The sequence below is a fragment of the Phoca vitulina genome, unplaced genomic scaffold (assembly GCF_004348235.1).
Source record: "Phoca vitulina isolate PV1807 unplaced genomic scaffold, GSC_HSeal_1.0 scaffold58, whole genome shotgun sequence".
In the NCBI taxonomy this organism is placed as follows: Eukaryota; Metazoa; Chordata; class Mammalia; order Carnivora; family Phocidae; genus Phoca; species Phoca vitulina.
In genome coordinates this window covers 5,720,178-5,744,079 of record NW_022589761.1, presented here as the reverse complement: position 1 = coordinate 5,744,079, position 23,902 = coordinate 5,720,178, and the positions used below count along the sequence as shown (strand labels likewise).

The window sequence follows — 23,902 nt, the reverse complement described above, 5'->3', positions numbered from 1 at the left end:
AGGTGCCCGCATTTCTCTGGTTGCCTTGCTGGGAGTGGAGGCTCTAACCCATGCTTTCTCATGCACCACCCTTCAGTAGGAAAGGAAAGCTTACTAAATGATCACATCTCGAAAAAATAGCTCTTAAGAACATACAACTGTCTTTGAAGTCAACTGTGCTGACTGATTAGCTTTGTTTTTTCGAGCGGGTTTCTAATAATAAGGGAAGAGGACTTAGCAACACTGAGAGCCGAGCTGCTTTGCATGCCATTCCAGTTGTCCTCATGGCCTGTTTACATCTGTCCCGGCCAGACTGTCTCGCTGGCTCTGGAAGCCAGACTTGGCCCCCTCTCTGTGGATGATACACAGCTGGAGGCAGAAGAGCAGAGTGGATGAGGGGCATGGGATTAGGAGTCAGCTAATTCCGGCCTCCAATCCTGCTGTAGTCACTTACTGACGGAGGATCTCAGGTAGGAGACTTCACCTTCTGGGCCCATCCCCTCATCTGCAAAGCGGGAATAATGATAGTACCCGCCACATGGTTACTGAGAGGATCAAAGAAGATAGTGGGTGAGGCCAAGTCCTTCACATAGGTTAGCTGTTACTTTTATTCCTCCAATCCAGATCCTCTCCCAACATCTAGGCATTTTAGCCCTTTTCCTTCGGAGTCTGGGTGTTTTATCCTTCCATCCACCAATCCCATTTGGCCCAGATATACCATAAGAAAAAGATAGGGGCACCTGGGTGGCTCAGTTGGTTGAGCATCCAACTCTTGATTTCTTGATTTCAGCTCAGGTCATGATCTCAGGGTCGTGAGATGGAGCCCTGTGTTGGGCTCTGGGCTGGGTGTGGAGCCAGGGAGGGATTCTCTCTCTCCCTCTCCCTCTGTACCGCCCCCCCCCCACTCACACGTGCACGCTCTCTCTCTTTCTAAAACAAAACAAAACAAAACAAACAAAAAAACCACACAGAATAAGGAAAGACCGTTCTCTTTTACTTGCTACCAGATTTATTTAGGTAATTTTTCTTCTGTCATTTTTCATAAATGTCCCTGAAAATCTGAATTTACTGAACAATGGAAACTTTTTGGAAAAATCCACATGAAAGCAGGATGCTCCCTCAAGCCTAGGGTCCTGTGTACCCACTCTTGACCTGCTGGGTAGGAGCAGCTCTGAAGGATGGCTTCTTCCCCTTCCTGTCCCAGGCCACCAGGCAGCTCCCTCAGTCCCTGGTCACTGCTCTCAGCTCCTCCTTTACCTTCTGAAAAGCACAGGAGCTGGCCTGCTGCCATGGGAGCTCATTTTTCTCCAGCGTATGCTCTCATCCTGACTATCTCCCAGGGCCAAATCCACGGCGTTGGGGGGGCCGGGGCAGAGGGAGATGGGAAAGGAGGGCAGTTGGGTAAGATCGAGAGCTGGGCTTGGGTGAGCACGTCCTTGGGAAGTCTGGGTGCCTGCTCCGCTCCGGCTGCATCAGCCCCCAGGCCCCTACTCCCCGGTCCTGCCTGACTCGAGCTAGGAACTGCCCGGTCATTCAGCTGCTGGCTCCAAAGCCCTCCTGGAGTCTACTCCCTGTTCTCTATGTCGGACAGCTCCCGCGGCTGCCCCCTCCTCATTCTTCTCCTTCAGCTTCACGCTGCCCTCCCGCCTCCAAGGGCCCCAGCCCCCAGTCAGCCGTCTCAGCAGCCCATGAAAGTCAGTCTGGAATCCAGATGATGAGAAGTAGTAGACAAGGGGGTCGACACAGGAATTCAGGGTGCTAAGAAGCAGCGCATGAGTTCTCCACGCCGGGCTTTCACGCTGGACGTAGCCCACGACATGAGACACGTTGTAGGGCCCAAAGCAGACGAGGAAGTTGAGCAGGGTGGCTGCCACAAGCCCAACCACCCTCCTCCACCTCCGGTGGCTGGCTCCCCTGCTGAGCACCCATACCAGGTGGCCATAGCAGTAGCTGGTGATGAGCAGGGGCACCCCAAAAAGGACCACAGCCATCTCCAGCCTGACGGGCAGGAGAATAGTCAGCTGGTTCTCCTGGAATTCCAAGTAGCAGGTGCTATTGTTAGTCTGGCTGTAGGAGGAGTTCCCTGAGAATTCGATGATGTAGACCACGCTGCAGTGAGCGCTGGCCAGGAGCCAACAGGCCCCGCTGACCAGGCTGGCCTGTCCAGGCCTGGGCCGGGCCTTGTACCATAGCGGATAGGCCACGCTCAGGAAGCGCTCGATGCTTACAGCTGCCAGGAAGAGGGAGGTCAGATAGATGGTGGTGAAGAAGAGGAATCCGGAGAGGGGGCAGAAGATGAAGGGCAGGGGCCAGTGCATGTCATTGGCAGCCTCCACCATGCGGAATGGCAGGAAGAGCAGCAGGAGCAGGTCTGAGAGGGTCAGGTTGAGCAAGATCACGTCCACGGCCACTGGGCGCCGCCGCAGCTTGCCCACGAAGATCACCAAGGCCACCACGTTGAGGGGGAGCCCCACGAGGAAGGTGAAGAGGTACACGGAGAAGTAGAGCCAGTGATTGCCGGGGAAGAAGTATAAGTTCGGGCTTTTGCCCATGGTGATGGCCACTGGAGAAAGAGACAGCTAGATGGAGGGGGCAGTCTGGGGAGGGGGACCTTCATTCCCCATGCCAGCAGCATCTCAACCATTGGCAGGGAACAGTCATCCCCCCCACCCCTGACCACCTCATGCCACCTGATGCTTTCTCCAGCAGGGTCAGCCTCACCCCCTTCCAAGTCCCTCATGGCCCTTTGCTCACCTGCTTATTTGAGAACCCAACTGCTCTGCCCGCAGCACTTTGCCGACTCCCGCAGAACAGTGTAGGTTAGCTATTTATCTGGCAGAACTGATAAAGACCCATGACATCATTCACAGTTGAGCAGTTGCACAAAAGATGCCTTTAGCTCCTTTACCAGCACCGTGCCAGTATGCAAAATGAGGAGCAAATTCCACGACTATGTGCCTTGCTCTTGGGCTGTCTCGGAGGGGATGCTCGAGCCAGCCCTGAGCCGACTTCACCTTCCCCTCCCGGATCCTCCACTTGATTTTTATCTGCTTCTCTGGGATGGCAGTCATCCAATTTGCCTTGTAAGGGCAGGAAGCATGCGGCAGTGATGGAGAGCCTGGGACCTGGAGCCAGTGGTCTGGGTACGCTGCCGGCTCTGTCACTGACTCTGTGATCTGGGGCAAGTGACCTAAACTCTCTATCTCCGCTTCCTCATCTGCAAAGCAGGGACCATCACAGTACCAATTTCATGGGGTTGTCATTAGATGAAAGCATTAATACCTGTCAAGGGCTGAGAAAGGAACCTGGCATGTTGTGGTGAGTACTTAACAGATGTTAGCTGCCATCATCCCAGTCACTGGTGTGGGCTTGTCTCCGGGGTGATGGTAATAATAAGACTTAATGATGACAATGACGATTTAGGGGGCACATAATCCATAGCAGACACTCCGCCTCTGAGGGCATTGCTGTTCTGTCCTTGGGCTTCCCCATGGGGAAGTGACTCACTCCGGGCAACACAGCTCGTTAAGAATCACCACCAGGGTTCAAACCCCTGTCCGACCTCAGAGATTATGGATTTATTCATTCAAATATTTATGGAGCACAGTGAGATAACCATTTTATACCCGCTGGGATGGCTATGGGCAAAAAATTGGACAATGCCAAATGGTGGGCGGGAGGTGAAGGAATGGGACTCCTCTCATACGTTGCTGGTAAGAATATAAAATGGTAGAGTGACTTTGGAAAGTAGTTTCTTAAAACAGTTAATATCAATTTACCATGTGATCCAGCTCCACCATAGGTATGTACTTCAGCAATGTTCGTAATAGCATTATTCATAATAGCCAAAAAGTAGAAACCCACGCCCCCGGTGGTCCATCAGCTGGTGAATGGATGGATCGTGTGGCATGTCCATACAATGGATTACTATTTGCCAGTAAAATGGAATGAAATACCTATGACTGCTAGAACCTCAAAAACATGCCAAGTGAAACAGGCCAGACATAAAAGGCCGTACACTGTATGTTTCCATTTATATGAAATATCCAGAACAGGCCAGTTTGTATCTACAGAAAGTAAATTACTGGTTGCCCCAGGGACTTAGGGGGATAAACTGTAAATGAGCAGGAGGGGGTCTTACTGGGCTGATGAAAATGTTCTAAACTGGATGATAGTGAGAGTTGCACACCTTAGTAAATTTGCTAAAAAGCATTGACTTGTACACTTAAAATGGGTGAATTTTATGAGATATCTATTTTATCTCAAATAAGTTGTTAAAAACAGTTTTTGCCGTCATGGGTTTGGTGGAGTGAGGTCTCGGGGGATGGAGTGGTCGGAGGGTAATAAAGCCTCAGCACAGAGGCAGAGAACCACTGGGGAAGCACTTAAGGCAAAAGAATGGCAGGTGCACAGGCTGACCTGCTGGGGGGACCTTGTAGAAGGCTTCGGGCTTAAGGGGCAAGGGTCATGAGGGTGCTGGCGGCAGATCGTGTGGGGCTTCAGGGACCCTAAGGAGGAACTAAATTCCACCCCTAGGAGCAGGCACAATTCACCAGAAGAAGTGGTCCAGCAGCAGCAGGTGCTCCCGAGCAGTGGGAGAGAGAGCGGTCCCTGGCTTTCTGGGAGGGGGGCAGTGAGGCCACTTGGGCTGGAGGTCGGCTTACCCTGAAATTCTCTGGTCTCACCACTGTGCAGGGAATAAACTTGTTTCTCGCTTCTGTGGAGCCTCAGGCAAGTTACGTAACTTCTCTGGTCTGTTTTCATTTAATTATAAAACAGGAAATAACATTTTCCTTGGAGGGCTATTGTGAACATTCATTCCTGTAGCATACATTTGTTGAGAGCCTACTATGTGCCAAGCTCCCCTCTAGGTGCTGGGAATATATCAGCAAATAAAATTCCTTGCCCTCGTAGACATTTATGCATAAAAAGAGATAGCTTGTATAAACCGGTTCGTGCACGCCAGGCACGTAGCCAGCCTTTCTGTGTCTTATGTGCTCATGGCATTATCGTCTTTAGAGGAACAAGTCGGTTTCCTGCACCTCGCTTCATCAGAGCACATGCCCAGATGTTTGTCTCCTCCATGGCCACTCTCCTCTACCCACTCTCTCGGGGTTCAGGGTGCCACCATTCACCTTTGCAAAGTGGACCACAAGGACAGGCGTTCACCCTGATACCCCAAGTGTTTCAAGTGCCCCCTAACCCTTGGGGGTCTTGCCTTGAAGGATCGCATCCCACATCCCACCCTTCCTTGCTGTAGAGCCTCGGGAAAATTTCTTAACCTGCAAAGATGGTGATAATACTTGGTCAGGGACTGTAGCTAACTTATGCAGTGCCTCTGTACAAATTAGGAAAAGGCACCCCCCTTGGCCTTGGGCGGTGGAGGCAGCACCCTCCACCAGGATGCACTGCTTGAGGAGTGAGCGGTATCTTTGTTCAAATTAGGATAACATGTTCCTTCTCTGGATGGAAGCAGCCCCATGCCAGGTACATGGCTTGGCGAGCAAAGCACAGGTTAGAATTTAGGCAACGTTTGCCCCTCTGCCTGGCACGCTTGTGCAGTGAACCACCTGCCCATCTGTACAGCAGCTGCATGGCCAAATCAAAGGATTGTGTGAAATGGGACAACACTTTTAAAGCGCTTGATGTGTTGACTGTCACATCTTAGAGACTCTGTATTTGTTGGTGACTATTTCTGGTGTTGCTGGTGTTTTTTCTCCCTGCTGAAGCAGCTTTTCCTACCAACTTCCTGTTCACAGTTCCAATGCTGCCCTCTTGTGAGTTCCACATGGCATAACAGCATCAGTATCTTGCCTCCTGCCTCTTCTCTTACGCAGAAATCAAACTGTTCTTTCCTAGGAAACATTTTGGGAGTAGCATCCCCCAAAGTGTATCATCAGAGTGGCATTTCCTCTAGATTGGAAGAAAACTTCCATAGCCCTGGCAGGTGGGGCAGGAGGAGAAGAGGGACAGGCAGAGGTGGGGAGTTGTGCTGATGCCTACAGAGGCAAGCTTACCTTCCTTCTGTGACCTAGCCGCTGGCCTCTGTTCTTCCCTCCAGCTGGGATGCAGTCTTCTGCCAGGCTCAGTTCTTTCTATAAGCAGGTCCAAGGATGCTCCCAGGCCAGGCTGCCCTGCAGTTCCTTTGGCTCCGGGCTCCAGGGGCCCGGACAAGCAGCCAGGCTCTCCTGCTCCATGCCCCTTCTCCCCAGCAGTGGCTACTACTTCTGGGATGTCCCTCCTTTTGTTCTTGCCACACTTGTTACCCGCCCAGCACCCCCTCCCAAGTAGCCAGTCACCAGCGGGTTGAGCACCACACTCCAAGCCCCTGTGATGAGCCCCAGTTTCCGCCAGTAGCCTCCCATGTTGGGGTGCAGGAAGCCAGCCACATTGGAGGCGTTGTAAGGTCCTAAGCAGAGCAGCAGCGTGAGCAGAGCCCCGCCGGCCACCCAGGCTGCCCTTAGCTTCCGTCTGTGGCTCAGGCCTGAGCGGACCAGTGCCCGGAGGCAGCCCACGTAGCAGAAGGCTGTAATGCTGAGGGGCAGGAAGAAGAGCAGGAGAGAGAGGCTGAGGCGAGCAGGGCCCGCTGAGGCTGGGTCCCAGGCCTCCAGGCAGACTGGAGAGCCGTTGACTGGCGTGTTGATCCCCAGGGAGCTGGTGGTATTGTCCATCCAGCCTCCCGGAGCCTCCAGCCCAAATACCAGCCCCAGGTGACAGAGGACAAGGGCCCATATGGCCGCACACACCCCCCAGGAATAGCGTGGCCTCCGGGCCGCTTGGTAGCCCAAGGGGAAGGCAGCCCCTAGGTAGCGGCCGACACTCAGGGCAGCCAGGAAGCCCCCGCCAGCATAGAGCGGAGCGAAGTGGGCCAGGGCAAAGGCAGGACAGAGCGGGGCTGGCAGAGGCCAGGCGCCCAAGGCCAGGGCCTCCACCGCCTTCAGGGGCAGAGAGGCTGCCAGCAGGAGGTCAGAGCAGCCCAGGTGGAGGGCATAGACAAGGCTGGGGGTGAGGCGGAGCCGGGCGTGGGACACGGCGCCCCCAATGGCCAGGGCGTTGAGCGGGAAGCCCAGCGCAAAGGCAGCTGCGTAGAGAGCGAAGGAGAGCTGCGGGGGCAGGTCCATGGGGCCGGGGCTGGCCTCCACGCTCCTGAGCTCCACTCGCTCCCCACCCTTCGGCCTGGGGCGGGGTTGGAGAGGGGGTCAGGGGCTCCTGGGGTCACAGACTGCTCGGGGTATTAGAAGCCATCTAGTGAGATACCAACTATCTCAACCAGAGAGGCCCACTGGGGAGGTGGTACCAGTGAGCAGGTGAGTCTGGGTTCGAAGTGAGGATGGCTAGCCCTCCGTCCTTTGCTTTCTTTCCACCATATCCTCTCTTAGAATACAACGGAAGTGGGCACGTCCCGTTAGAGGAAAGGCCTCCTGATTTCTGAGACTGGGGAGAGAAAGGGTAGAAAATTAGCACAGAGTTGGGCCCCATGGTGTGTGTGTTTTTCCTAGGCCTGGAAGTTAGAGTACTGCGTCCACTCCCCTCCCCCAATTGCCTGGAAGGGAAGCAGCTGCCCCCCTCCCCCCAACAGGGACAGCCGAAAGCCTGCAGAGCAGCTGGTGGAGGGTTGGTGGCAACTCCTAGCCGGGCGGGGGGAGAGGGATGTCAGAATTTGGGTAAGGTGGAGGCTGTGGCCAAGGGCAGGCGAAGGGGGGGGGGGTGCCAGGGCAGAGTCCAAGGGTAACCCAGGTCCCATCAGTGCCATAAGGAATGACCTTAACCAACTCCAGGGGGCACCCTAAGCGGGTAAGCTGAGGAGTTTGTGGGAATAATTGCCATGAAGAGAGGAGCCACAGAAAGGGGGACTCACCTCCTGGCGCTGCCTGCTGTCTCTGAGGCTCAGGAGTCCCCCTGGCTGGGCTGAGGGAGGGTGTCCGGGATGGGCAATGAGCTGGAAGAGAGAGGAGGGCGGGGTGGCAGGGCCATTAGCCTGAGCCATCAGTAGCCTGGGTGAGCAGCTAATGGGGCATCTCAAGCAGGAGCTGAGGCCAGGAGGTGAGGGTCCAAACAGATGATGCAAACACAGGAAGGGGACAGGGTAGCACTGAGGGTTTTTTCCTAGGCAGTGAGCGTGAGGAGTGTGTAGCTAGTCCCTTAAAGGAGCAGGGTTGTCGGGGGACGACCAGAACACAGCTCAATCCCACCCCACCCCAGCCTGTTCAGACCTGCTCTGGGCACTGTCTTCTCTCCTCCTGGATGAGCCTGTGGGCAGGCCCTGGCCTTACGCGCTTGCTCATAGATAACACACTATGGTGGCCCACACCATGTCCATTTGGTGACTGATACATGTGGGACGATGAAGTCATCATTTCAAGGTGTTGTCTCTATGACAGGCTGTGGGCACGTTTTGGGAGGAGAAGGTTTTCCCTCTCCTTTCCCCTCTGGCTCGAAGACAATAATTTCTGACCCTACCTTCTGGTGCTGGCAGGAGTGGGGAGGAGGACAGACAAGGGACGGGTCTCCTTTGGTGGCGCTGAAGTGCTGGGCTTCTCTCTGGGGCACTTGGAGGGACACTGAGCAGCTCTTCCTAAAGCACAGATGGTGCAAGACTCCAGCTGGCTGCTTAGCTTTCTTCTCGGCCTCTGAGAAGTCAGCCGTTTACCTCCCTGCTGGGGTCACCCTGCCCCTCTAGGAAGACTTAAGTGAGATTTAAAATGGCCACAGGCTGTCTCTGTGATTCTGTCTCTCTCTCTCTGACTATGCCTGTGTCTGTCTGTCTGCCTGTCTGTCTCTGCCTCAAACAGACAACACAGCCTCTCTCTGGACTTCAGACTTCTCTGTTTTGGGGTGCGTGTGTCAGTCATCAGGCCGCTATGTCCTTCCAAATTCCAAGTCACCCCGAACAAGCTTTGCTGGTGGTTTCCCAGAAGTGCTCCCCACCAGGCTTCCGGTGAGGGCAGTGTGGGATTCTCAGCATATCAACCATTGCCTCCAAAGAAATAATTGGATCCCCCTTTTCTACTTCAGTCGCTCAACTAATTCTTGGTTGCCTCCCTTCCCTGTCCTACCTATGTCGTCTAGCACCTCCCTTGGAGTGTAGAAGAACTTTCCATCTGTTGTTTAGTATTTTATCTTTGAGAAACTGACAGAACCGAGGAAAAGTTAAAAGGAGGGCCATTTCACCTCCTGTAACCAGCATTTGGAAGAGGAGAAAAGCAGGGCGTGAAGGGAGACGTTGGATCTTCAAGATCCCTGCTTTGGCCCACGCCTCTGGTGGTTCAGGTCTCTGCCCAGTGTCACCTCCGCCGAGGGCCTTCCTCGAACCCTCTCCAAATGGGCCCCTCCCCTGCTCCAGTCTGCCTTCATCTTGCATGGTGTTTATTCCTAAGCACTCACGAGCCCGTGACATCAGATTTGCTGGCCCCTCTGCTAAAATGTTGGTCAGTGAGGCCCAAGATTTCTGTCTGCTTTGTCCTCTGCTTGTTGCATCCATAGTAGGGGCTCAGTAGTTGAATGAACCGCCGGATGTCTGGGCCACGGGAGGACCTTGAGATCTGGGGCTGCATGGAGGGCTGCCTGGATTCTGGAGGCCCTGGCTTCAGAGTTGTTTGAACTCTGTTGGCCTGTTAACAGTCACATCTCTCGGTCATTTGGTCACGAAGTAGGTTTATGTTGGCAGCTGGGCTCGGACAGGATGGCAGGGCCCCTGCTGGTTGCCAGGGAGCCCGGGCCAGGCCTCACCAGGTTCAGGGCTGCCTTCAGGTCTTTAGAGGGGACCCTGCCCTAAAACCTTTTGGGCACCCTAGACTAGAGATCACCAAGATGAGGATGATGTCATTCCTTTTTTGTACCCCAACAAATGTCCTATGCTGGATGCATTGACGTGTGCTTGGTAAGTGTTTGCTGAATAAACAGTTGAATGGGTGAATGATCCTGGACCTCATTCTTGAGACAGAAAGCCCAAACCCTTACCCTCTCCGTGAGACAGTTCTTGCTGTCCCCCCTTCCTCCAAAAATGCTAACTTCACACTGGGGACAAAGTGGATTGGTGGGGAAATAAGTGCCTCACTCTGGCATAATTCCAAGGATGACCAGAACATCGTCTTCTCAGAAAGCAGATTCCGGTCTCGAGCAGATGGGAAGGGAGGGCAGGGAAGGAAGGTGGCACGTGTGGAGCGCCCACCACGGTCCAGGAACTTACATCCCCTTGCTGATGGACTAACCATGTGTTTCTGCTTCTAAGCATAGGTGGGGAAAGGTCAAACCTGAGACGTGGCGGGGAAGCTGGGAGGACTTAACTGGAAAGTCTGAGTTAGCGAACGTGACAGGGAACGGGTGATGTGACGGTAGGTGAGAGGAAAGCGGTGAGGTTTCTCAAGGCAGTTGGCTTTCGAGAAGTTCTTGGGCAACTGTGGGTTGTGACCAAACTTGGCAGCGGGACTTTTGAGAACGAATCGGCTTCCCCTTCTTATATTGTTCAAGAGCGGCAGACAAGATGGCAGTCTGGTTTTTAGGGACTTTTGGCTGTTGTGTCAGGTTTCTGATAATGTGACTCCAGCATATGTACTACTGTCCCTCACTTCTCCTTTTTTTTTTTTGTATTTTATTTATTTATTTGACAGAGACACAGCGAGAGAGAGAACACAAGCAGGGAGAGTGGGAGAGGGAGAAGCAGGCTTCCCACAGAGCAGGGAGCCCGATGCGGGGCTCGATCCCAGGACCCTGGGATCATGACCTGAGATGAAGGCAGACACTTAACCGACTGAGCCACCCAGGTGCCCCTGTCCCTCACTTCTTATCTTGAGCCGCCTGCACCAGAGGCGGTGGCACCTCCATTTTGCAGATGAAGAAACTGAGGCTCAGATGAGCTGGTCACTGAGCTCATTAGCAGAAGGGTCAGGACTCAGACTTGTGCTGGTCCAGCTGCAGGGCCATGCACCCTTTGCAACAAGACACTGGACTCCCCAGTCTGCTGATTTGACCCTGAGGTTGCCCCAACCCCTTTCCCTTCTCCCCAAGCCCCACGAGGCCCTCCTAAATCTCCCCATTGTCACTCTGACCCCACAAACTGGAAATCGTTCACGGGTTCTTTGAAGTGGTATCTGAGCCATTTTTATTATGCAGTTCTGTGTGTGTTACACATCTGTCCACACCAGTGTGTGTCTCAGCCCACAAGACCCCCAAGGGCAGGGGCTGCAGCAGCGTAATGGAATGCCTCACTGATGCGCAGAGGAGAACCCAGCGCAGGACAGCCCCTCTTCTCCCTGAGCTTTGCCCCAGAGGCAGAAATTAGGCACAGGACGAGTGAGTGGGGCTTTCAGAGCAGGGGTGAGGGGGCCATAGGAATGGAGAGGGAAAGAAAAAAATACAGTAACAAGCTGATCCCAGCAGGGACGCTGGCCCACTGGGGACGGGTTTTGAGGGGGTGGGCGGTGGCAGGTGGCCGGGGAGGGGCAGGGGGATGTGTGCAGTGCAGGGTCAGTATTTAGACGACCTTCCCCATGGGAAAGAGAGCGGACGGGGAGCAGGCCTTTGGGAGGGTCAGGGTTACCATCGTTGAGAAGGAAGCCTGCCTCTGGGCCACATACGAAGTTCTGGGCGCTGACTGAGGCATCACTGGTGATGTGCATGTGCATGCGTGCGTGTGCCTGCATGTGGAGGGGAGGCCGAGTGGCTTTGCGACTGAGCGGGGGGGTGGGGCAATCTCCACGACCACCCGGCCCCTGCAGTCCCTCCCTCGGCGCCTCTGCTCCAGCGGGTTTGGCCTGTCAGTGCTTGAGGGTCACGTATTCCACGGCTTCCTGGGCCAGAGGCCGCTTCCCCAACCCAAGATGAACCAGCTCTGAGTAATGTATCCCCTCGTCTTCCGGACTGTCTGGAAGCACGTTCTCATAGTCTCCCTGAGAAAGCCACGTTGTGTGAGGCCACGGGCCTCCCGGTCTGCGTTCCCTGCCTGTTCCCTCCCTGGCTCCTCCTGGGGGGCCAAGAGCCCGAGCAGGAGTCCTCTTGTCCCCACGCTGGCTGCAGTCAGCATCTCGGACTGGGCCGTGCTGCCCTGGCTCCGACCACACCCGTGTCTGAGCAAAACCCCCCCACCAGCCCTTGCCACCATGGAGGCCACCAAGTCCTTCCCATCTGGGACTCACAGCTGAGGCCAGGTCCTCCGCACCCCCTCCTTCCACAGCCCTGCCCCCTTACCGCTCGACACGTCTGCAAAACAGAGTAAGTGACGGTGTCATCCCTGTTTGGAGAAGGTCCCTCTGTCTCCAGGGTCCCTGCATCTCTGAGGGAGGGTAGATGGATGACCGCAGATGAAGCCTTTCACGTGAACTCTCTTCCTATTTCCAACTCCCCTAGCCCCTGAGAGCACCCCAGAGCGGAGCCTGGCTCACGGGCCTGCCACAAAGAGGGCAGGCGGGACAGGAGCCGAGCCCTTCCTCCTGCAGCTCTCCCCGGGTGCACGCGTCACCCTCCCAAGACCCTCACTAGGTACCCAGTTCTTGGTGTGTCAGTCTCGCCGAAAGGAAAGCGCAAGGTGGCGTAACTGATGGCATCTTCCATCACAGGATTGTAGCACCCCAGGGAGTGGGGGTATTCAGAGAGCGGGGCCCTTCTAACCTGGGAGAGAGACAAGGCCTCAGTTCTCGCCACTCCTTTCTCCACCTGAGGCCCCTTCCCCTGGCCTCTGACCTCCGACCTCCCGCACAGTGCTCTGCACCCCCCTTTGTCTCCCCTTGACTTCCGGGTCTGCCTCCAGGTCTTTTTCCATCTTACCTTTTGCTTCCTCACAAAGAAGCTCTGCCCACTGGAACTTTCCTGGAGCCCCTGCTGGCTCCGTATCCTCTTCCAGCTAAGAAATAAAGCCCCACTCGTGAGGATCAGGGGAGTGGGGACAGGACCCTGTGCAGTGGGCATGCTGGGGGCTCCAGGATGGTCAACTGGAGTCACTCCGGGGAAGGAATCAGGAAGAGCCAAGGGACATGAGCCTTGGGAGGAGCTCACCTTCGCTGAAGTTTGACTCCCCAGAACGCCAGGAGTAGGGTGGCCAGGCAGAACCCCACTCCCACAGCCACTCGCCTGCCGATGGTCTCCGGGCTGTCTGGTGGGGGAAGGAGCGACCGTGAGTTGGGGATACCGCCTCTCTCAGGTCACGGGCCAGCATTGCCTTGCAGCATTTTCCGGGGAGGCATCCTCAACTTCTCTGCACGGCCGCTCTCCTTGCCTGGGCAACTTCTCCACACGTAGGGGCTGTGATGCACAGAAAGGGAGAAGCCGGCCCCTGCCCACTGGGACCCCGTTGGGAGGAAAGGGCTAACTCTCAGGAAAGCACCTGTTTTGTGACAGACACAGGCACACACAGGACATGCAGTAAAAGCTACAACTTCCTTAGAGGCCGCTCGGCCATCCTCATCAGAACTTAAAATCACGTGTCCTTTGATGCAGCAATTCCATGTAGGAATTGATCCTGCAGCTGCCCTTCAGGGGTACCGGAGCCAGAGACAGCGCAGGGCTGTGGGGAAGCACCGGGTAGGTCGGGTTTGCTGCGTCCATGCACGGGAAGACGACAATGCAGCCCTGAGGGAAAGGGGCAGGTTGCCAGGGTGTCTGCAAAAGTGGAGACCCCAGACACAGGTTTTTATACAATATGTTGCATTTCCAAATAATGCGTTCAGGCATCCAGCTTTGCAGGCCATGATCCTCTAAATCTAAAGCCATGGCTCCAAGTTTAATCTGAAAAAGTACAATAAATCAATTAAATAACTTCCCCATTGTTTCCAGACCCTTCAGACACCCTGTGCATGCACGGATATAGCACAGTCTCTGAGTGGTATTGTTACATGGGAAAAAAGAACGTCCAGGACAACATGTAAGCTCTCCTGCGATTTGCGTGATGAAGGGAGTACAGACATAGACCTACTTATTGTATTGTGCGTGTGCAGAATAGCTCTGTAAAGAGATGCAGACAGCTGCTGGCAGTGAAGGCCTTCAGGGAGGGGTAGAGTCCTCAGGGAGAAAGAAAGGAGAGGTGTCTTTCTACTATTTACCCTTTTGTGCTATTTTATTTTGCCTTGTCTTAAAAAAAAAATACAGAAATCTCAAAAGATAAAGATAAACAGGCTACCAAGGGTGAGACAGAGAGACACAGAGAGGGACCCAGCAGGAGCTCAGGATGTCTGGCAGGCAAGGAGGCCTGCGAGGGAACTGCCCTAGAGAGAGTCCGGAGAGACTTCGAGAAGGAGGAAGACAGGTGAGCCTGTGTGGAGCAGGCGCTGTGCCTGAGAGTGACCGGCTGGGCTGCCCGACAGGACAGGGGAGGGAGGGAAGGAGAAGGAGGGGCCAGAGAAGGAGAGGGAAGGAGCCTTACAGTAGACAGTGAGGGTGCTGGGGGGCGACTGGACCCTGCCGAGCTGGTTGGTCGCCTCGCACCAATAGGCGCCTGAGTGCTGGATCTTCACAGGATCCAATCTCAGCATCTGATCATAATGGTGGAGGTTTTGGTTATTCCAGTCAAACCAGGTGTACTGGAAGATGGGAGGGTTGGCATCGCTCTCACATGTCAGGACTGCCTTCTTCCCCTCCACCACTTGGTCCTTTGGGCTGATGGCCACACGCAGCATCCTTGGTGCATCTACAAGGAGAAGAAAAATCAGGATCCAGGTAGCTGGTCACGGGCTCTTCTGTCTGTGTCCAGCCCCAGCCACTCACTCACACAGCACTTGGAGCCTCCTGGCCTCAGACATGGTCTGTCCTACGGAGTTGTTGATGAGGCAGTTGTAATTGCCGGCATCTTCTGGAGAGATGGAGTCAAAGCTCAGTTCTTTTCCTTCCTTCAGAAAGATTCCATTTTTCTTCCAGAAGAAGTGGACATCTCTGGGGCGGCTACTTGAGAAGTTACATCCAAGGAGGACTCGGTGCCCGGAGTGAATCTCAGAAGGGGGGGTGATCTGCTGGACCCTGACATCCTTGGGGGCATCTGGAGAGCAAGGGCCTCAGGCTGACCTCTTGGGTCCCTTTCCCTCTTCCTGGCCCTAAGGCCAGACTCTCAGCCCTCAATTCTCTGTGAAGGTTCCAGCCCAGGCCCCAGTCCCCTCGCCCTGAGAGCCCGTATCCCGGCTGGGCTACCTCTTGGGTCCCCTTGCCCAGTCACTCACGCTGCACATCCAGGTTGACAGAGGGAGCCCATGAGCACCACTGGTTACAGGCTGCGCAGGCGATCGGCCTGGCGTCCCAGGCAACTTTCTGAATTATCAGCACCCCGGGTGATTGTTCCTTCCAGGAGCCTTGGAGGTTCCATTCATATCGGGTAACTCTGGGATTACTGGAACTGTAGTTACAGGACAGGGTCACAGTGTCTCCTTCTTGAATCCGCCTGGGGTTTTGAATCACCGTGGTTACCTCCTTGGGGGCATCTGGGAGGAAACCAGACAGATGGGCAAGGGAAAGTCAGCTGTCCAGACTACCTTTCCCAGTGCTTACTCCTCCACCCACACCCCCGCCCCCCGCCCCAACGTATCCCCTGGGTTCACACAATTCCTAAATTAACCAAAGGAAGGCTCGGGCTTCCCTCTCGCATCTGTGTGAGGACAGGAGCCATGGCTGTGGTTTGAGGCAGGAGGAGGCGACAGGTCAGAGCAGAGCTCAAGCAGAGAATGCGTGGTGTATGCACGGCAGAGGCACCCTGTCTGTGGGTCTCCGCAGGGCCCTGGGGCGCAGAGCTAGTTTGCTGTAGTGCAGGCATTCATGGGGGGGTGGAGGGAAAAGCACAGCTCTGGAGCCAGATGGGCTGAGAGCTGAGTGATCGTGGGCCGTGGGACTCAGTTTGCTTCACCATCAGATGGGCTCCTAAGAGCACCTAACCTGATAGATTCAAAGCCAGGAGGAAATGAGATGAAGCACTCAGAGTGGAGTAAACGCTCCAGAAATATTCCTGCTGCTGCTGCTGCATCACACACCCACTGTCTAGATGTTCGGGATTCGAGCATCCCCATCAGAGTATCTGGCTCAGACTCTGACATCCCAGGGTCCAAGGCTCAAACTTAGGGATTCTCTTGGTCCTGGGCTCGACTGACAGACAAGATTCACTATGTTAAACAGGGTCCGACCTCTGAGGGAGAGGCAGTGAGACATTTTGCTCCAGTTCTCGAAAACTTCAGGCCCCCTTCTGAGACTCAGCCACTGCCTAGTGGCACCATGTTCTCTGCGTCCCTCACGGGGCACTGGCGGCTTGCAGTTCATTCATTCAACAGACATCTACTGAGCACCTGCCAAGAGCCAGACCCTGTCCTGGTGCTGGGTATACAACCGGAAACAGCAGCAAAGCACCCGCCCAGGGAGCATACATGTTGGGAGACCCCCCTGCCTGCCGCCCATGCTAGGACCCAGGAATCTCCTGTGCCCCGTCTGACTGCCTCCTTCTCCCGCTAGAACCCAGAGGCCCTGTGACTACTCACATTGGACATCTAACTCAGTCTCTTGGCCAATTTGTCCAGGACCAAGTCTGTTTTCTGCCAAGCAGGAATACTGCCCAGCATGGCTGAGGAGGACCACTGGGATCTGGAAGGTCATGCTTGTCCTTCCTGGCACTTCTATCTCATTGTGATACCAGGTGTAATTGGTTGGAGGAGGATCGGCCAGTGACATACAAGTCATCTCTACTTTATTTCCCTCCTTCACTGGCGAGGAGAGGATCACAACCCTGGAAGGTTCCGGAGCATCTGGAAAAAGGTGCAGAGGCAGAGGAGGAAGGTGAGCAGAGGCCTCTGTTCACCTCTCAAGGGCCTTGGTTCCACCCCCTGCTAACTCCCTGCCTGCCCCCCTCCCAGCTCCCAGGAGGCTCACAGTACACTTGGAGGACCACTTCATCCGACTTTCCTGAGCCTAGATCATTGAAGGCCTCACACTGGTACTCTCCACTCATCTTCTTGGTCACAGAGGACAGAGTTAACGTGGGTGTCTCCTGCTCCCTCAGCCGGGTCCCATCCTTGAGCCAGGCTATACTCCGGAACTCTGGGTTGCTGCTGATGACCTGGCAGGTCATGGTCACAGACTCTCCCTCTGTTACATTGGCTCCTTCGGGATTGACCTCAATCTTCAACTTTGGGACATCTAGAGGAGCAGAGGGGCAGCAGGAGAGGGGGTAGGGACTTCTCAGGGGGTGTCACCTGGGGGGAAGTTGCTGGGCTTTGATTCAGATAAAGCAGCAGCCTACACATAGCGTGGGAGTGTGGGCAGCCACTTGCTGTCCCCCTTATCAACAAGGGTGGGCTGGTCCAAGCACCTGGGTGATGGTCACGGACCCCTAACTTGTCTCTCTGCTCTACGCACCACCCCCCACCTGTTCCCAGAGTTCTGGTCTCCACCAGCAGTCAGCTGTCTTCCTGATACCGTCAATCAGCCTTTGCCACTCCCCTGCTTGAAACCGTTTCGTGGATTCCACACCCAGAATAAAATCCAAAACCCTGCTGCCACCCATGAGGTCTGGCCTTGGCCCTCCTTTCCTATCATTGGGCCCCTCAGACGCAGGGCTGAGGCTCTCCGGCCCCTTGCTCTCGTGCAGGCGCACAAAGTTCCTACCCCCAGGCCTTTGTCCTTGCTCTTTTCTCTTCCTGGGATCTTCTGGCAAATAGCTGCCTGCCTCAATCTTTCCCTTCACCCAAGTTCACTGTCCTCAGAGAAGCCTCCATCCTTCCCTCCCTCCCTCTTTCTGAGCCCAGCTTTACGTCTTCCTAATACACTTATCACTGCCTACCCTTAAGTTCGGTATTTCTTTATTAATCTAGTCATTGTTTGTCTTCCCCAGCGGCAGTGCCAGCTCCTCAGTGGGCAAGAACAGGCCTGGCACCCAGGAGGCTCGTAGTAAATATTTACTGAATGAATGAAAGGGGCACAAACAATGATGTGAAAACATTTCTTACCCCAAGCCCTCCACCCAGGGGGAAAAGTAAACCTAACCACATGATCTCAAATTCACATCGTGGCTCGAGGATATTAAATTATGTTATTCTTCTAGACCAAAGCAGATGCTAAGATGAATCTGTTCCCTGAAACACTGGGGCTGACAACAGGGGTGGTGGAGGGACGCAGCCCCGGCTCGACCTTTCTCAGCCATGGGTGTTCATGGACCGATTATGTATCCTTCCGTGGAGGTGCCCGCTACCCTTGGTGCGCTCTGAGGGGTTGGGGAGAAGAGACAAGACCCTCGTCCCTCGCTGGGGGCACTGGGAGACACTCACGCTTCACATCCAGCAACACCGTTTCCTCAGAGAGGATCCGCTCTGCTTTGGGGTCCCAGAGTTGGCAGGTCAGATTCTTGCCGTGGTGCGTCCACTGTGGCTGGAAGGTGAGCTTGCTCTGGGTGGAGACAGTCTTGGTGGTCAGGGAGGTCGAGGTGACGGCAGGCTCCTCCAGGGACCACTGCAGCTGGATCTGGTACCCAGGGCAGGAGAAATTCAGCAAGCAAGTCAGAGTGACTTCCTGGGACTCCTGGATTTCTGGAGGGAGCTGAATGTGAGGTGACAGGGGCGTCTCTGCAAAAGAGTAGGGGCCAAGCTGGAGGCCTGGGAGACCAGGGGCCTGTGCCAGCCTCTCACACCTGGCTGTAGATGCTCCACCCCCAAAGAAGCCCTCAGGAGCCCCTCGCCAGTCCCTTCCACCTCTCTCTGGGCCTGCCTTTCTCTGCTTTGAATCACTTTTGCTCCGCCAAAGCACTCTCTAAAAGGTCTAGTGAATGCTGATGCTCCTTAGGAATCGGATTTTATATTTTATACTTACCTCGTTCTCCTTCCCTGATGTTTGCTCTCTAAACATTTTCAAGATCGCTGCCCCACCCCGAGGGAATTTTACCAGGTTAGGTCACCATGCCTTTCTTGGCTTTGATGACAAACCTGCATTTGTAATGGCCTCAGTGCTGGGAGCCATCCAGCATGGCATTCCTTTAGGGATCCCCGGGGCTGGGCCACCCTAGGACTGCAGGTCTGAAGCTACATCTCTCATTGCAGTGTAGGGCTGCTTAGCTTAGACCCCTCCAACCCCCGCACTGAAGAAACAGGCTGTGGGGTGGAGGTCCCAGGCCTAGGTTTCATTCACCCCCTACGCCATCCCCTACCTGTCTCTTTTAGACATGAAGGCCTAATTAGAATCAATCGCCAACATTAAGGCATTGGGAGATTTCACTCAAATCAAAGATTTCCATCTTCTTTTGAAAAATCAGGCAACCGGGGGCACCTGGGTGGCTCAGTCGGCTCAGGTCATGATCCCAGGATCCTGGGATCAGCCCCTCATCAGCCTCCCTGCTCAGTGGGAAACCTGCTTCTCCTTCTCCTACTGCCTGCCACTCCCTGTGCTTGTGCTCCCTCTCTCCCTCTAATAAATAAATAAAATCTTTAAAAAAAAGAAAGGGGGGCGCCTGGGTGGCTCAGTCATTAAGTGTCTGCCTTCGGCTCAGGTCATGATCTCAGGGTCCTGGGATCGAGCCCCACATCGGGCTCCCTGCTCGGCGGGAAGCCTGCTTCTCCCTCTCCCACTCCCCCTGCTTGTGTTCCCTCTCTCGCTGTCTCTCTGTCAAATAAATAAATAAAATCTTAAAAAAAAAAAAAAGAAAGAAAAATCAGGCAACCTGGAACCCAGATTCCAGCATGGGTGGAAGCTGAGGGGCAGGTGCAATGCTTGAGGAGAAACAAGTACTCGGGCTGCAGGCCCCATTGTCTCGTTATGCCCCGGTCACTTACTGGCACCTCCTGCCTGGCCTCTACAAGCAGTCTGGTTTGCGACCCCTGTCCCAGGAGTTGGGTGTTTCCCACCTTCCTCCTTGCCTGAAGCCAAGGCAGAGGACCCCATCCCCCAGGGCCTTACTAGAGACGTTGAGGTCTATTTTCTCCATCCATTTGTCAGTCTTCGTTATCAACCTCAGCCCCAGCCAGCCATTGTCTTGTTCAAACACAGGGTTGATGCGTATGGTGCAGTTGGATCTTTGGTCTCCCAGGAACTGAACCCTCTCCGGGGTATGAGGATCCCCCCAAGGCTTTGTTTTCTCATAGAGAATGCGCCCGTTGAAGTTCTTGGTGGTTTCATCATATTCATGGTTGCTGTACAAGATCAGGTTTTCCAGATCATCCTTAGGCCCTTGAATTGCATATTGACAGGGAATCCAGACGCAGGCCCCATCCCAGCTGTAGAGAGTGTGGGGGTGCTCAAACTTCCATTTAGATGAGTCAGAGAAGGTCAAGTATTCTGGAACCCACCACAGTGATCAAAAAACATTATTGAAGGACATAAAGAGCTTTCAAATGAATAAAGAATCCCCTCTGAAGATAGAGGGAGAGAGGAAGGTACACAAAGAGAGGTGTATACGCACACACATACCCTGCTTGTCCCCACCCTCCCCAACACTTAACTCTTTGCTCCAGAGCTCTCCTCCTCCTCCAGCTCCCACAGACATCCCAGAACCCAAACCTAGACCACAGTCCTTACCAAGGAGCAGGAGCGAGGGGCCGAGGAGATGCATGGTGCTGTGTCTAGGCAGGAGCCTGGGCCGGGAAGAATTTGTCTTTGAGCCATCTGGTCGCTTACTTCTTTCAGATGGCTTTTCTTGCTCACCCACCAAGCTCCAACCCCTCTTCCCTGATCCCAGGAGGACCACATCTGGTTGCATTGCAAGATGTGAATTCTGGATGTTCATGGGGCCTTTTATGGGAATGCCATGTCTATTCTGTCAGCCTAAGAACTCTGTACAGCGAACCTGCCTCTCTTCCTAGCCCTTCTTCCTTTCTTCCATCCATCCTTCCATCCATCCATCCATCCATCCATCCATTCTTCCTTCCATCCATCCATCCATCCATCCACCCATCCACGCTTCATTCCATCCTTCCATCCATCCTTCCATCCATCCAACCATCCATCCATCCATCCACCCATCCACCCTTCATTCCATCCATCCATCCATCCATCCATCCATCCATCCATCCATCCCATCCTTCCATCCATCCATCCATCCATCCATCCATAATTTTACAAACTTCCTGGCCAGCTCTCAGGCTTTGAGTGGCACCAGACCACTGAGTGCCATGAATCCCAGGCCCAGGGTAACTTGAAGCTCCCCTTGAGGCAACTAGTGAAGGGTTTTATGTAGGGCAGAGCCATGGTCAAAACTTGATTTTAAAGACCAGGAACAAAATTACTCTGAAACTAATAATTAAGTGTGAATCTAGGAGAGCATTTAGAGGGGTCTGGAAGAACTTAGGAGAATGTGGTCCAAGGATCCCACTCAGAGAAGCCCGGGGGTTGGGAAGAAAACATAAATTGGCCAGGTGGGGACAGAGGTCATGTCTTAGGTAAAGGCAATGATGCTCTCAGTCCCAGCCAATTGTTGCCAATTGGGAACATGAGCTCAGCACTGCCTGACCTTCCACTGTTTTTGGAGAAGTAAGAAGCCAGATTTTCATGTGAAATGCCCTGCTTTCAGAAATGAACAAACCAACAAACATGGTGCTGGCCAAACCAAACCTGTCTACAGGCTGGAGGCAGTCCAAGGGCCCCCAATGTGCAGCCACGGCCCGTCTGTCTCTCCTGGAGACATCAGTGAGCTTATCCGCCACCTTACTAGACTTTTACATAGAGTTACATTTACAGAGAGTTAAATTTAAGTCCCAATTTGCATGGCTGGGCCTCTCTGTGCTGGTCCCTCTAGAGTTAGCAGGATGTGTGACAGAGTGTGTCTCCGGTCTCAGCACAGACCTGCACCCCTCCCACCTGCCCAGCCAACATTTCCCACCAGCAAGGGCCCCTCACCCCCTTGGGCTGTTTCTCTCCTCAGGCTGCGTGGCTCATGCCAAATGCTGTTGGGTGTCCAGTACCCGGCGTGGGGAAAGCTAGACTGCTTGCTGAGCAGGAAGGGGGTCTGTCCCCAGGAGTAGTGCCTGTGCTGGCCTGGGCCGGGCCTGGGTTAGGGATGAGGGCTGTGAATGGGGACAGACTTTCCAGGCAGAACTGACACCAGCTCTGCAGGTGCTAATAGTGCTACACACAAAAACGTCTTCAAGGCCACATCCACTTGAAAAAAACTGGGTTAAAAAAGGTAAATAGAAGGGCGCCTGGGTGGCTCAGTCGTTAAGCATCTGCCTTCGGCTCGGGTCATGATCCCAGGGTCCTGGGATCGAGCCCCACATTGGGCTCCCTGCTCGGCGGGAAGCCTGCTTCTCCCTCTCCCACTCCCCCTGCTTGTGTTCCCTCTCTCGCTGTGTCTCTCTCTGTCAAATAAATAAAATATTTTTTTAAAAAAAGTAAATAGATTCCCAACTGTGAGTCCTTTTGATCCCTTTAATCAGCTGGGTGCGCATCAAACATCTCCTAACATGGGGGCTAAAGTACAGTCCATTGCTCACACTTCTTTAGCCACGGAACTGATTTTACATTTCTCGTGAAAAACTTGGCAGGGTTGCAGGGTCAGTGTTTTGAGGGATGTGCTGTGGGTCCCCTTTGAGTTTCTATAAGAGCTGTGGCAAGGGCTAGATTCCATTCTTTGTGGTAAAGACTAGCCTCCAGTAGCTGGACCCTTGTGCCCCCTCTGCCACCAGCCGCCCTCTTGGGGGAATGGCTTGAGGACACCAGGACGAGTGGGAAAGGGCACTTCTGAGAGCAGGGCTGTGTGCTCACCCCCAGCAGCTCAGGCAGTCTCCAGGACATAAGAAGTGGAAGCATGGGCCTGGAATTGGAAGGCTGCTGAGACAGGGTAGGGCGTGGAGGTGGGGAACAATAGGCATTGGGCACAAAGGCTCAGGACAAGGCCACGCTATCCAGACCTGTGGCCTGCTCAACACAGGCCTGTTTAGGACCTTACAAGACCTCAGAGCCAGCCTCCCTGAGTCCATTCTTCCCTCCTGGGCATCTGGTGACCCATCTTACTCTCAGAAGACTCATCAAGCCCATCAAGGGGCATGCTCGAAGACAGGGGTCTGTATCCTGTTATAACACAGGCAAGAGAGGTGGGGGGCTTCCCACTGTGCTCCCAGGCCCAAGAATTGTGCCTGGCACACAGCAGTTGCTCCACGCTAGCTTGCCGAATGCAAAAGAGAGCAAAATAGTTTTTACCTGTTTCCTCGTGTCTTCCTTCTTCAGGGACCCTGGCAGCGTCTGAGAGTGAAAGGGGAAACACAGCGAAGGATTTTCACCCTCCTCGGCCACACCCCCTGCCCCTCGGTGACTCACAGGGCAACCAAGAGGCATGGCAAAGTGGAGAGTTGGGAAAAGAGGGAACAAGGACAATGTGGGCTCAGAGGCAGATTGGAGGGAACACTCGAGTACCCACGGTCAGTTTTTAGTTTCGGTATATGGACTTATACATCAGATAGTTAGTTCCTCCACAACTTCCCCTCTATCCAGCTCTCAGGAAATGCTGATAATTAAAGCCAAGCAGTTTAGAACTGCCAGCCTGCTGAAAAAGGCACAAGGCAATCTGAAAGTACTTGTAGTTTAGTGTTACCATCCAGTTATTCTCATTCCCATACTTTTCCTCCAAAGGCAAGACTGGTGGGGAGTCTGGTCACTTACACTGATACTTCAGCAGCTCACAAGGGTCAAGGAAAGAGCACACAGATATCAGGAAGAAAAACGATAACTTCATGAAGTGTTATTGAATGGGCAAGTCATGAGACCGGAACCTTACCACTTGGTCAGGCTTCTAGTCAGTGAGTGTCTTGAGACCAGAACCAGACATCAGCTAAAGCCATTCAGATCCTACAGGGATTTGAACAGTGAAGTCTCTGAGAAATTTGTACCCTGGCATCACCAAACTCTACTGACTGCCAGCCATTGAGAAGGAAACAGAAAAGGGAAAGAACAGCTTGTTCAAAAAATAGCGATGTTCTGGGAAGGTGTATTCTTCCCTATTTCTTTTGCTAAGAACAACTAAAAACCCTGGATCCCTGGATGTTATAAAACA

General features: G+C 54.0%; 3 protein-coding genes across 4 annotated transcripts; all 3 read right to left on the bottom strand.

Annotated features, from left to right (window-relative positions):
* Positions 1-1,508: 1,508 nt before the first annotated feature.
* Positions 1,509-2,531, bottom strand: FFAR3 (free fatty acid receptor 3). Its single transcript, XM_032390146.1, has one exon. It carries the CDS (start codon positions 2,529-2,531, stop codon positions 1,509-1,511), a length of 1,023 nt encoding a protein of 340 aa, XP_032246037.1.
* Positions 2,532-6,200: 3,669 nt separating this feature from the next.
* Positions 6,201-7,100, bottom strand: FFAR1 (free fatty acid receptor 1). Its single transcript, XM_032390366.1, has one exon. It carries the CDS (start codon positions 7,098-7,100, stop codon positions 6,201-6,203), a length of 900 nt encoding a protein of 299 aa, XP_032246257.1.
* Positions 7,101-11,483: 4,383 nt separating this feature from the next.
* CD22 (CD22 molecule) lies at positions 11,484-23,243 on the bottom strand. Of its 2 annotated transcripts, none has more exons than XM_032390186.1 (14): positions 23,053-23,243; positions 20,437-20,492; positions 19,819-20,196; positions 18,201-18,494; positions 16,807-17,073; positions 16,419-16,682; positions 15,120-15,377; positions 14,678-14,941; positions 14,333-14,596; positions 12,970-13,066; positions 12,742-12,817; positions 12,461-12,585; positions 12,166-12,250; positions 11,484-11,867 (listed from the first exon to the last, which is right to left on the bottom strand). In XM_032390186.1, the coding sequence occupies exons 2-14, from the start codon at positions 20,468-20,470 to the stop codon at positions 11,736-11,738; spliced, it is 2,538 nt and encodes an 845-aa protein (XP_032246077.1). In that variant the 5' UTR covers positions 20,471-20,492; positions 23,053-23,243; the 3' UTR covers positions 11,484-11,735. The 2 variants fall into 2 exon arrangements, with proteins under 2 accessions (XP_032246077.1, XP_032246078.1); XM_032390187.1 differs by having other exon boundaries at positions 14,678-14,758.
* Positions 23,244-23,902: the final 659 nt, after the last annotated feature.